Source organism: Scyliorhinus torazame, chromosome 8 (assembly GCF_047496885.1).
Source record: "Scyliorhinus torazame isolate Kashiwa2021f chromosome 8, sScyTor2.1, whole genome shotgun sequence".
In the NCBI taxonomy this organism is placed as follows: Eukaryota; Metazoa; Chordata; class Chondrichthyes; order Carcharhiniformes; family Scyliorhinidae; genus Scyliorhinus; species Scyliorhinus torazame.
Genome location: NC_092714.1, coordinates 20762678 through 20776431, shown reverse-complemented (window position 1 = coordinate 20776431; position 13754 = coordinate 20762678). Strand labels below are relative to the sequence as shown.

Here is a 13754-nt window from a genome sequence, read left to right as displayed (position 1 = left end):
ATTCTCCCACCCAACGGCGCAAATCACCTCTGGTCTCCACTACAGGGGACCATACGGATAACCATGCCAGGGACATGGAGGCCATTGTAGCCCCCAGGTGGTTGGGTACATGGCATTGCCCTCTGGCAGTGCCACATTGACACAGCCAAGGCCAGTGTGAGGTTGGCCAAAGGGGTGGCCCCGATGCCAGTGATTCTTGAGTTGGGGGTTGATGCCGGTGAGGATGGTGAGGGGGGCGTCACTGAAGCCTCGATGCTGGCAATAGCCCTGCGGGTTGGGCACCTTTACTGTCAGTTTGAGACTGGGGCACCCCAATCTCTGTGAAGTGCGGCTGGATTGCTTCTGGATTGTGCCGACTTACCCGAGGCCCAAGAGGATGGCCTGCCCGCCTTTCCCCACCCTACCGACTCTGTACCGCCCACCCAACACTCTCCTATTCCTGAACTCCTGCCACCCTCAAAATTGAGGTTGGGTAATTGACCACTGAAGGGCCTCAGCTGGGGAGGGCAGGCCGCACTAGGCCTCACTAAAGTTGCATATAGGTCGGGATGGGTTAGATGGCAGCACGAATGCCACACCTTATCAGGGGCGGGGTGTCCTAAAGATGCCACCTCTGAGAGTGTGCCACCCTATTGATTTGCTGCAGCTCACCTAGTCCGATTTTTCTGTTGTTGTTTGACACAAATGAATCAGCCAATTCAGCGGCAATCACATTGCTACAGGTCTGAGTGTCATGTAGGCCACACCAGGTAAGGATAACAGAAGGACATCAGTGTAATCAGATGGGCTGTTGCAACAATCAATGATATCTTTCATGGACACCGTTACCAAGACAAGCTTCCAATTAAAGATTGTTTTTGATTTAATTGATTGACTTTAAATTCCACCAGCTTCCGTTCTGGAATTTGAGCCCATGTCCCCAGAGTTGGTTTAGCACACTGGGCTAAATAGCTGGCTTTTAAAGCAGACCAAGGCAGGCCAGCAGCACGGTTCAATTCACGTACCAGCCTCCCCGAACAGGCGCCGGAATGTGGCGACTAGGGGCTTTTCACAGTAACAGCATTTGAAGCCTACTTGTGACAATAAGCAATTTGAATTGAATTGAATTGAATCATTAGGCTGGGCATCTGGATTACTAGTCCAGTGACATTACCACGATGTCCCAGTCTATCATGACCACTATCTCTCCAAAATCAGGTGATTTAAACTCTCAACCACATTCAATCATTCAAAGCAAGAACGAGTGAGATAATTATTTTAAACCGCACTATTAACCAGAACAGGGTCCCCAGAATATGACTTAATTCCCCAAATGTTTCCCGTTACCAGTACTCCAGTCTTTTGGTTCACTGTGTAGGATGTGTTGATGTAAGCCAGATCCTTAGCAGGACGCTCCAGGAGCCTTTTGTTGTCTTTGAACCAGGTGTAATCGGACGGAGGTGACCCATCTGACTCCTTGCAGGTCAACACGACCCTGGACCCTGACATCGCAGAGCTTGGAACTTTACAGGTGGGAACAGCTGGCGGCACTGGCAACAAAAGAGTAGCAATGAAGCCGGCACTGCCACATAAATCACCACAAACAAATACACGTATTCAAACCTTGCAGCGTGCGCCATCCACAAGGTGCATTGCAGCAACTTGCCAAAGTTCCTTTCATGGCACCTCCCAAACCTGATACCTCTACCACCTCGATGCACCACAGCAGCAGCCCCATGGAAATGGCACCACCTGCAAGTTCCCCATCAAACCATTTCCTTGGAACTGTATCGCCGTTCCTTCACTGTCGCCAAGTCAAAATCCAGGAAGGCCTAACAGGTCCCTAATGGGTACTCCCATACCACGTGGGTGAGGGACAGTCAACTCAGTTGGTTAGATGGCTAGTGTAACAGTAATGTTATGGGCCAGATTTAGAAACTCCAAAGTATATTATGACGTCCACCTGACCTACAACCTTAATGTTGAATTTGGCAAGGATGAGCACAAGAATCTTACCTTCAGGTGTGATTCAACAGTCTTCCTGGACACTTTAATCAAAATAAGCTTTATTCTAAGAACTTAGTTAATACATACATATGAACAAATAGCAAGAATGTTTATCAATTACAAACATAAAAACTCCCACAGCTACAGTAATCTATGTATAACACTTAATGAATTTCCCCTTAACTGTTCCAATTCAAAACCAAAATCCCTTTTTTTTAGGGCGTGGCCCAGCACTCTGCATTCTCACTTGAATAAGACTGGCTTTCCCTGAGATTCTGACCGCGTCTCACCAGCAGGTTTAACCCCTTCCGGAGAGCAAACTTTCTCTTTTAAGTTACCAAAGCAGGTAGCTATAATCAATGTTTTCTTTTTACTGGAACAGATATTTAAAATGAAAATAGAGAGAGAGAGACTGGCCGAAACACTTATTTTCTCTGTCTGAAGTCCATAGCAGTCAAAACTGAAAGCAAAAGTAAAGCAAACCTCATAGCCACAGCTCAGCTCCATGCACAAAATGACATCACTGAAGCCATGTGATAAGACAAAAACCTTTCTTAAAGGGACATTCACATGACAGTAACACCAACAACATGGGCTCAGTTCTCATTCCGGCTGCAGTAGATTTGGGACCTGCCTTCTTGCCTTGCTCCCGAGAGTGGGAGACAATGGCAAACCACCAGGAAAAACTGCCAAAGAAATGTCTCAGCCTGGAGCAACATCAGAGAAAGGACCTGCCTTCGGGTAGAGCACATATGAATGAATGAATACCACGTGAATTGCAGCAGTTTGAGAAGGTGGCTCACCATTACCCTCGCAAGAGCATTTGGGGGACAGACACGAAAGGTTGACCATTCCAGCAATGTCCACATTCCATGAATGAATAGTAAAAAAATAGCACCCCTGAATATTGTAAATGTCCCAGTGCGATTCACTGGAGCACTATCATCAAAGTATGCCACCAAGCCACAGAAGAAGATATTGGGACAAAATAACAATTTTGTTGATATTGGTCAACAAAAGGTTTGACCAAAAACTCAGGTTTGAAGAAGTTGACAGAAGAAGAGAGGGTTGGGAAGAAAATTCCAGAGCTTAGGATCTTGGCAGCTGAAGGCATGGCCGCCAGCAGAGAAGCAATTAAAATCGGGGATGCATAAAAAGGCAGAATTGAGGAGTGGAAAGATGCAAAAGGGTTGGGTGAGAAACATTGGACCAGGAGTAGTCCATTTAGCCCATTGAGCCTGTTCCACCATGCAATGAGATCATGGGTGATCCCATATATATCCCATAGCCTTTACTACCTTTGATCAACTACAATCTATCAATCTCAGATTTAGAATTGCCATTTGGGGAAGAGAATTACAAACCCTTGTGTGTGGAAGCACTTCATTATTTCACTCCTGAAAGATTGGACATTAATTTTTAGACTCTGCCAAACCAAAGGAAATAGATTTTTAAAAAATCTATACTCCCCTGTTCCCCTTCATAACTTGGAAATGTTTGTCAAATCGCCCATTAACTTTCTAAACTGCAGTTTGTGGAAGTTTTGCTATAATTTAACCCATGGACCTCATTCTGGTAAACCTACGCTGCACTCTCTCCAAGGCCAGTATACACTTTCTAAGGTGTGGTGCCCAGGATTTCCGACAGTATTCCAGGGGTGGTCCCACCAAGGCTTCTTACAACTAAAGTATACACTCTTGTATTCTATTCCTCTAGCGGTAAAGGTTACAGAGACAGAAAGGGGTGAGGCCAGGGAGGGATTTAAACACAACCATGAGAATGTGGATCCAGAATCAATGGAGGACAGCAGGCACCAGAATGGTGGGTGAACACAACTTGCCCTAAGTTAGGACATCGGCAAAATGTATTTTTGCTTCTCAGTTCTGGTTAGGAAGTGTTAATACAGCTAGGTTTTAGTGTTATGCCAGTTATGCTCATATCTGATCCCTTTATTAGATTCCCAACTAGCACCGCGCTCCTGGATGGGGGCGTGTGAATTTGGTTCATGAGCAAGATCAATGAAAAAGTGTCTCTCTGCTGACTAGGAGACAAGGGGCGGGATTCTCCGACTCCCCGCCGGGGCGGAGAATCACCGTGGGGGCGGCGTGAATCCCGCCCCTGCCGGCTGCCGAATTCTCCGGCGCCGGGTATTTGGCGGGGGCGGGAATTGCGGGTCGGCGGCCGCTGGCAGCGGCTCCCCCGACGATTCTCCGGCACGCGATGGGCCGGGTGGCCGCCCGTTTCTTTACTGGTCCCGCCGGCGTAAATTAGAGTAGGTACTTACCGGCGGGACCTGGCTGCGCAGGTGGCCTCCTGGGTACTCGGGAGGGGATCTGGCCCCGGGAGGTGCCCCCACGGTGGCCTGGCATGCGATCGGGGCCCACCGATCCGCAGGCGGGCCTGTGCCGTGGGGGCACTCTATTCTTCCGCGTCGGCCGCTGTGGTCCTCCTCCATGGCCGACGCAGAGAGGAACTTCCCCTGCGCATGCGCTGGGATGACGCCAGCATGCGCCGGCGCTCCTGCGCATGCGCCAATTCGCCCCGGCCGGCGGAGGCCCTTCGGCGCCGGCCTAGCCCCTGAAGGTGTGGAGGATTCCGCACATTTGGGGCGGCCAGAATGGTTCATGCCACTCCTTGGCGCCGGAGCTGCCTGCCCAGCCGATTCCCTCAGAATTCATTCAGTCTTTTCATATTTCTAGGTCAGTTGCAGAAGGGAGAAGATTTATAAAAATGCTGCCAGGGCTTGGAAATGTCAGCCATGAGGAGACATTGGGTAGGCTAGTGTTGTTTTTCTTAGAACAAAGGAGGCTAAGTGGTGGCAGCACCGACCGGCGACTCCGAGCCGGTGGTGTCCCGAGGGTCTTGGCAGCTTGAGGTGTACAAAATTATGGAGGGGCCAAGATAGGGTAGACAGGAAAGACTTGTTTCTCTGAGCTGAGGGTCCAATGACCAGGGGGCGTAGATTTGAGGAAACTGATAGATGGGTTCGAGGGGACATGCGGAAAATTATTTTCACCCAGAACATGGTTGGGGTTTGGAATTCACTTGCCCAAGGTGGTGGCTGAGGCAGAATCCCTCACCTCATTTAAAAGGTAAATGGATCTGTATCCACATCTGAAATGCTGTAACCTGCAAGTCTACCACCCAGGTGCTGGAAAATGGGATTCAAATAAGCGGCTAGTTTCTTTATTCTCTTTTATGGCTGGTGCAGATGCGTGGGCTTGATGGCCTCTTTCTGCTCTGTAACCATTCTATTGTTCTGGGGACTGGGATTACTTTCCACAACATTAAAGTGTCTTCAGTTAGACTTTGTTGGGTTATTAATGTCAAGTAACCTGGATCTCAGGCGGGTAGTTGGGAGTTGTATATAGGATTTCCCATGAATGAATTAAATGGCCTAGCCCTGTTGGAACGTTCAGTCTGCGTTGAGTGATTGTGAACAAACAAGAAAGGACCAGCAGGCCCACCCAATTCGATCCAGACACAGTGGAACCGCACTCACTGCCTACTCTCCAACTAACCTAACAATCTCCCGCGAGAGGCAAAAACAAAAACCCACAGCCAATATCATGCAAAGTAGGTGGGTTATTAGCCGTAGTCCACTGTAGACAATTGGTTATACAGTTTGAGGAGCACCACCCCGCATCAAGCATGACGCAGCCAATGAGCAAAGCTGGAATGGGAACTGAACCTGCACTGTTGACATTATTCTGAATCACACATTAGCCATCTAAGCTACCATATATTGTACCAATAGAGAGAGGAGGGGGTACGGAATTGAACCTGCGCTGTTGGCCTCGATCTGCATCACAAACCAGCTGCTCGGCCAAAACCAGCCCTCTTCTTTGAAATAGTGGATCTTTTACGTCATCCTTCAAGGAGACAGGATTTTGATTGTGGCATCTCCTTCAAAGGTCTGCTCCTTCATCTGTGCAGTGCGCCCTCAGTACTGCAATGAAGTGTTAACCTAGATCTTGTGCTCAAATCTAAGGACTTGAACCCACAACATACGGACTCAAGAGGTGAGGGTATTGTACACAAAGACACTGGTCACAGACGAACAGCAGTCAGAACAAGTCTCCCCAAATTTGATGGTATCAACGTTAGTGACACTTTAAACTGTCAACATAAATGGATCCAGGGGACAACTGGGTCATTTCTGAAGCAAGGGATATGTGAGGTACTTTGGATGAGTGCGGTTAATCTTATTTAAGGAACAAGCTTGTTGGGTCTAATGGTGTTTTTATGCACTTCCTAAAAATCTGTTCCTGGGATTGCGGCTATTACTGGCAATTAAATCCAGCATTTATTCTCCATCCCCAACCCTGCTGATGCGCTGCCTTTCTGAACCTCTGCACTCCATGTGGTGGAGGTACATCCACAGTTCTGGTAGGGAGGGAGTTCCTGGATTTTAACACAGCGACAGTGAAGGAATCAGGAAACATTTCAAAGTGGCCGACTCCTGCTCCTATTACTTATGTTCTCAAGTCAGGATAGTGTGTGACTTTGGGGGGAACTTGCAGGGGGTGGTGTTACCATGCATCCGTACTGCTCTTGTCCTTCGAGGTGGTAGTGTCGGCGTGATTGGAAGGTGCTGCCAAAGGAGGCTTGGTGCAATGCATCTTGTAGATGGTGCACACTGCTGCTACTGTGCACTGGTGGTGGAGGGACTGTATGTTTAAGGTGGTGGATAAGGTTCTAATCAAGTGGGCTGATTTGTCCTGCATGGTGTTGAGCCACTTGAGTGATAGAACTGCACTAATTCAGGCGTATTCCATCACATTCCTGAATTTTGCTTTGCTGATGGTGGGCAGGCTTTGGAGAGTCGGGAGGTGAGTTGCTCAGTGCAGAACGCCAAGCCGCTGATCTGCTTCTGTAGCCACAGTATTTAAATGGCTGGTCAAGTTCAGTCCCTGATCAATGGTAACCTCCAGGATGTTGACATCCTGTGTGGGTTCAGCAATGCTAATACAGCTGAATGTTAAGGAGAGGTTCCGAGACTCTCTCTTGTTGGAGATGGTCATTGCCAGGCATTTGTGTGGCATAAATGCATGGACTGATTCATTATCTGAAGAGTTATGAATGGAATTTAAAACTGTACAATCAATCATAAGACATAGGAGCGGAAGTAAGGCCATTCGGCCCATTGAGTCCATTCCACCATTCAATCATGGCTGATTTCAACTCCATTTACCCGCCCTTAATTCCTCAAGAAATCAAGAATTTATCAACTTCTGTCTTAAAGACACTCAACGTCCCGGCCTCCACCGCCCTCTGTGGCAATGAATTCCACAGACCCACCACTCTCTGGCTGAAGAAATTTCTCCTCATCTCTGTTCTAAAGTGACTCCCTTTTATTCTAAGGCTGTGCCCCCGGGTCCTAGTCTACCATGCTAATGGAAACAACTTCCCTACGTCCACCCTATCTAAGCCATTCATTATCTTGTAAGTTTCTATTAGATCTCCCCTCAACCTCCTAAACTCCAATGAATATAATCCCAGGATCCTCAGACGTTCATCGTATGTTAGGCCTACCATTCCTGGGATCATCCGTGTGAATCTCCGCTGGACCCGCTCCAGTGCCAGTATGTCCTTCCTGAGGTGTGGGGCCCAGAATTGCTCACAGTATTCTAAATGGGGCCTAACTAATGCTTTATAAAGCTTCAGAAGTACATCCCTGCTTTTATATTCCAAGCCTCTTGAGATGAATGACAACATTGCATTTGCTTTCTTAATTACGGACTCAACCTGCAAGTTTACCTTTAGAGAATCCTGGACTAGGACTCCCAAGTCCCTTTGCACTTCAGCATTATGAATTTTGTCACCGTTTAGAAAATAGTCCATGCCTCTATTCTTTTTTCCAAAGTGCAAGACCTCGCACTTGCCCACGTTGAATTTCATCAGCCATTTCTTGGACCACTCTCCTAAACTGTCTAAATCTTTCTGCAGCCTCCCCACCTCCTCCATACTACCTGCCCCTCCACCTATCTTTGTATCACCGGCAAACTTAGCCAGAATGCCCCCAGTCCCATCATCTAGATCATTAATATATAAAGAGAACAGCTGTGGCCCCAACACTGAACTCTGCGGGACACCACTCATCACCGGTTGCCATTCCGAAAAAGAACCTTTTATCCCAACTCTCAGCAGTAGTCTATGTGGCCCATTGAGCCTGCTCCATCATTCAATTAAATCATTCCTGATATTACATTCTGATATTGCGTCTTATTTTCCTGTCGGCATCCATAACCCTCAACTCTCTTTGCGATTGCAAATCTTGCCTTAACTCAACCTTGAATATATTCAATGATCCAACATCCACTGGTCTCTGGAGTACAGAATTCCAAAGATTAACAATCCTTTGGCAGAAAAAATTCCTCCATTGTCCACTGTAAATTATCCTGAAAACACCCCTTATTCCAAACATCCTTGTGTTGGTGGGAAAGTCCACATCTGGAATGCTGTGTGCAGTTTTGGTCTCCACATTTAGTAAAGGATATACTTGCATTGGAGCCAGTACAACAAAGGTTCACAAGATTAGTCCCTGGAACGAGGGGTTATCCTATGATAAGAGACTGAGGGCGGGATCTACCATTTACACAGCACCTCTGAACAACACCTTGAAGTGCTTCAACGACAGCTATTTTTTAAAGCAGACATTTTGGACATGGCAAGATCCCATGAACAGAATGAACCAACTAATCTGATATTAGCGGTGTTGATTAAGGGAAGGACATGGGAGAAACCTCGGCTCTCTTTCCAACAGTGTAAAGGGAATTTTGCTGACTACTTGAATCATGGAATCAGATCACGGTGTGACACTTCACCTGAAGGAGAGATTGAAACTACTGACGGGCTGGTTCCATTGATCAACAGCATGCCATTGTTGAGCTATCAAACCACAATCTAAAATCACTGCAGCTGAGTATGGCAATGGACGGGTTACCCAGAGGACAATGGAGCGCATGTAAAATAAGGCAGATTGTATAGCCAATGGTTGATCTACCCCACTAAGGTTGAAAATTACCAACCTTACCCTACCCTAAGCTGCAGTAAAGCCGGAATCAGGGAATGGGTACAGTTCCATTTCAGCGCCAGCAGAGGACGCTGCAGCACCACAAATAAGAACGCCACTGACCACTTGATCCTGTCACACAGTCCAAGTGCATTTTAAAACTCCCCAGTGCTTTTCCTGCCATATTCTCCCTTTAAGATTTCTTGTACCATGTCACACACTTTGGCCAAATCATTTCTTCCTAATATATGTAAATGCTTTAAACTTATTTGTTTTAAAATTAATTTCTGGGATGTGAGCGGCATTGGCTACGTCTACATTTGTTGCCCACCTCTAGTTGCCCTAGTGGTGGTAGAACAGGAGTAGAACTAGGGATGGGCAATAAATACTAGCCTAGCCAGTGACTCTCGCATCCTGAAAATGAATTTAAAAATATACTAAGTTCTTGGAATCATACAGCACAGAAGGAGGGAGGCATAAAGTGGATAGCTATATGCCAATGATTATTATAGGCCTATTATTGGAAAAAATGTTGGAATCAATTATTAAGAAAGTAATAGCAGCACATTTGGAAAACCATAATCTAATCAAGCAGAGTCAGCATGGCTTCATGTGAGGGAAATCGTGTCTGACTAATTTATTAGAATTTTCCAAGGCATCTTCAGTGAGAATGGATAGAGGGGAACGAGTAGATGTGATGTATTTGGATTTTCAGAAGGAGTTCGACAAGGTAAGTCATCCGATAAGAGCCCATGGTGTTGGAGGTAGCATATTGGCATGCATAGAGGATTGGCTAATGGGCAGGAAATAGTGAGTGGGTTGGTGACCTGTAACCAGTGGGGTCCCACAGGGATCAGTGCTGGGACCGCAGTGGTTTACTATGTATTTTAATGACTTGGAGGAAGGAAGGGAATGTACTGTAGCCAAATCTGCAGAGGACACAAAAACAGGTGGAAAGGCAAGTTGCGAGAGGGATATAAACATTTGCAAAGGGATACTGATAGGTTCAGGAAGTGGGCAAAAAAGTTGGAAAATGGAGTATAATGTGAAGTTGTTCATTTTAGACAGGAGAACAAAAGAATAGAGTATTATTTAAATGGAGAAAAACTACAGAAAGCTGCAACACAAAAGGGACTCGAGGAGACTTGTGCTTGAAACACAGAAAGCTAGCCCACAGGGGCAGCAGGTAATCAGGAAGGCTAATGGAATGTTGGGCCTTATTACAGGCGGGTTGGGGGTTGGAGGAGAAGAGTCGGGAAGTCTTGCTGCAACTGTACAAGGTACGGGTGAGACCACATCTGGAGTACTGGAAGCAGTTATGATACCCTTATCTCAGGAAATATATTATTTCATTGGAGGTGGTTCAGAGAAGGTTCACCAGGATGATCCCCAGTATGGAGGGATTGTTTTATGAGCAAAGGTTAAACAGGTTGGGTCTCTCCTCATTGAAATTTAGAAGAATGAGAGGTGATCTCACTGAAGCATATAGGATTCTTAGGGGGCTTGACAGGGGATCTTTCCCCTGTGGGAGAGTCTAGGACCAGAGGGGATAGTCTCAGAATAAAGGGGTGCCAAACTGAGGTGAGGGCGAATTTCTTCTCTCAGACGGTTGTCAGTCTTTGCAACTCCTTGCATCAGAGAGCTGTGGGGGAAGAGTCCTTGTGAATATTTAAGGCTGAGATAGATAGATTCTTGATCAGTAAGAGGATCAAGGGTTACGAGAAAAGGGCAGGAGAGTGGACATGGCAAGCACGGTGGCGCAGTGGTTAGCATTGCTGCCTTACGGCGCCGAGGTCCCAGGTTCGATCCTGGCTCTGGGTCACTGTCCGTGTGGAGTTTGCACATTCTCCCCGTGCTTGCGTGGATTTCGCCCCCACAACCCAAAATTGTGCAGGTTAGGTGGATTGGCCTCACTAAATTGCCCCTTCATTGGAAAAAATGAATTGGGTACTCTCAATTTAAAAAAAAGAAAGAAAATAAGGAAAATGGACATGAGGCATGTTGGATTAGCCATGGTCCTATTGAGTGGCGGAGCAGGCTCGAGGGGCTCGAGCCTACTCCTGTTATGGTCTTAAGGAGGCCTTTCGGTCCACTTTGAAAGATCTATCCCTCCCCTGCTCTTTCCCCAAAGCATTGCAAATTATTTATTTTTAATGCAGGAACCAATTTCCTTTTGAAAGTTACTATTGAGTCTGCTTCCAGGTCACATTAAAACACATCTCCTCTTGTTCTCTCTGGTTTATTTGCTGGTTTTCTCAAAACTGTGTCGTCTGGTTACAGGTGACCAAAATCTTAGTTAAGGAGGTGGGTTGTGAGGAGGGTCCACGGCTTAAGGTGGCTTCAGCACGACCGCCAGTCGGGTGGTACAGGGGTGTGAAGGGAGAGGTTGAAGACAAGAGACCAAAGTTGGAGAAGTTCTCAGATCTTAGAAGATGAGAGGGCTGGAGGAGCTTACAGTGATAGAGAGGGCACAATAAATACTAGCAGGAGTAAATCATATGGCCCATTGAACCTGCTCCATTATTCAGTAGCATTATGGCTGATCTTTAAGAATAATAATAATCTTTATTAGTGTAACAAGTAGGCTTACATTACCACTGCAATGAAGTTACTGTGAAAAGCTCCTAGTCGCCACATTCCGGCACCTGTTCGGGTACACAGAGGGAGAATTCAGAATGTCTTTCGGGGCTTGTGGGGGGAAACCGGAGCACCCGGGGGAAACTCACGCAGACACGGGGAGAACGTGCAGACTCCGCACAGACAGTGACCCAAGCCGGGAATCGAACCTGGGACCCTGGAGCTATGACAGTGCTAACCACTGTGCTACCGTGGGCTTCAACTCCATTTTCCTATCCGCTCCCGGTATCCTTTGATTCACTGAGACCAAAAATCTGTCTTTCCCAGCCTCATTGAATGATGGAGCATCTAATACCGCTGGGGTAAAGAATTCCAATGATTCACAACCCTTTGAGCGAAGTAACTCCTCATCTCAGTCCTAAATGATCGACCTCTTAGCCTGACACTGTGGCCCCCTCATTTTAGATTTGCCCACCGACCAGCAGGAATCTCTCTGCGTTTATCTAGCAAGACCTTTCAGAATCTTGTACATTTCAATGAGATTGACTCTCATTCTTCTAAACTCAGCCTCTCATCATAGGACGTTCCAGGGTCGAATCTAGTGAACCTCCACTGTACCACCTCTAAAGCAAGCATACACTTCCACCCTCTGCAAAGGGATGATGCAGGCAAAGAGGGGAAAAAAATGTCTTTCTTTTCAAGTGTTTCCAACAAATCAAACCTGTCGCCGTGTCTGTGACTGTGGAGTGGCCGATTGGTGCCAGACAGTCAGACACATCGGCATCAATTGACAGCTATTAACCGGAAATAAAATATTGAAAGTACAATTGACAACCAGGCTATCTCTTCAGACGCTGACTGGAACAGCCACATAATCCCAGCCATTTTCTTTCTGGATTGCATGTTTATAAAAAAAGAAACTTTGACATTGCGCGGACCATCACTGCTCACCGAGGACAGAGAGCTTGATATCTATTTCTGCAAAGTCCACCTCGTCCCCCGCGGCCGCCACTTCACAGCGGTAGGTAGCCATGTCTTCCCGGGTCACATCACGCAGTCTGATGCTGGAGCCGCTCATTTCCACACGACCCTTATATTTCTCTTCAAGAGGGATAAGAAACATAAAAATAAACGTGGGTAAAATAAAGATTTGCACTTACATAAGAACTAGGAGCAGGAGTAGGCCATCTGGCCCCTCGAGCCTGCTCCACCATTCAATGAGATCATGGCTGATCTTTTGTGGACTCAGCTCCACTTTCCGGCCCGAACACCATAACCCTTAATCCCTTTATTCTTCAAAAAACTATCTATCTTTATCTCAAAAACATTTAATGAAGGAGCCTCAACTGCTTCACTGGGCAAGGAATTCCATAGATTCACAACCCTTTGGGTGAAGAAGTTCGTCCTAAGCTCAGTCCTAAATCTACTTCCCCTTATTTTGAGGCTACGCCCCCTAGTTCTACTTTCACCCGCCAGTGTAAACAACCTGCCCGCCTCTATCCTATCTATTCCCTTCATAATTTTATATGTTTCTAGAAGATCCCCCCTCATCCTTCTAAATTCCAACGAGTACAGTCCCAGTCTACTCAACCTCTCCTCGTAAACCAACCCCTTCAGCTCTGGGATTAACCTAGCGAATCTCCTCTGCACACCCTCCAGCGCCAGTACGTCCTTTCCCAGGTAAGGAGACCAAAACTGAACACAATACTCCAGGTGTGGCCTCAATAACACCGTATACAGTTGCAGCATAACCTTATGTAGCAGCTTTCACGTTTTCAGGACATCACGAAGTGCTTCATAACTAATGAATTACATTTGTCGGCCAGCAGGGCAGCCAATTTGTGCACAGCAAGATCCTACATATAGCACGGAATGAAATAAATTGCCAACCACGGCTTGCTGTTAAATATCTTGCAGCATTATTTCGAAAAAGAGCAGGGGAGGTTTCCCTGTGAATTCAAAATAGTGCACTGGGACCTTTCACATAAATCTTAAGAGAGCAGACTGTGCCCCAGTTCAATGTCTTATCCAAAAGACAGATTTCGCTCTCATAGATTGGACTCCCATTTTAAAAATGGAGTGCTCAGTGATGCTGCGACCTGCTGCTCCATCACCCCTGGTCGAGCCAAACTCCACCGGGTCCCTTCTCAACTGGAGGCTGACCTATGGCAATGCT

The 13754-nt window shown here is 46.7% G+C and overlaps 1 protein-coding gene across 3 annotated transcripts in view; it reads right to left on the bottom strand.

Moving 5' to 3' along the window:
* Positions 1–13754, bottom strand: part of LOC140427667 (junctional adhesion molecule B-like) — a 117845-nt gene that overhangs the window by 18872 nt on the left and 85219 nt on the right. For all 3 annotated transcript variants that reach the window (XM_072513143.1, XM_072513142.1, XM_072513141.1), the window contains 2 exons: positions 12530–12679; positions 1327–1529 (listed from right to left, as the gene is read on the bottom strand). In XM_072513143.1, the coding sequence (XP_072369244.1) occupies positions 1327–1529; positions 12530–12679 (353 nt within the window). The remainder of the gene's footprint in view (positions 1–1326; positions 1530–12529; positions 12680–13754) is intronic.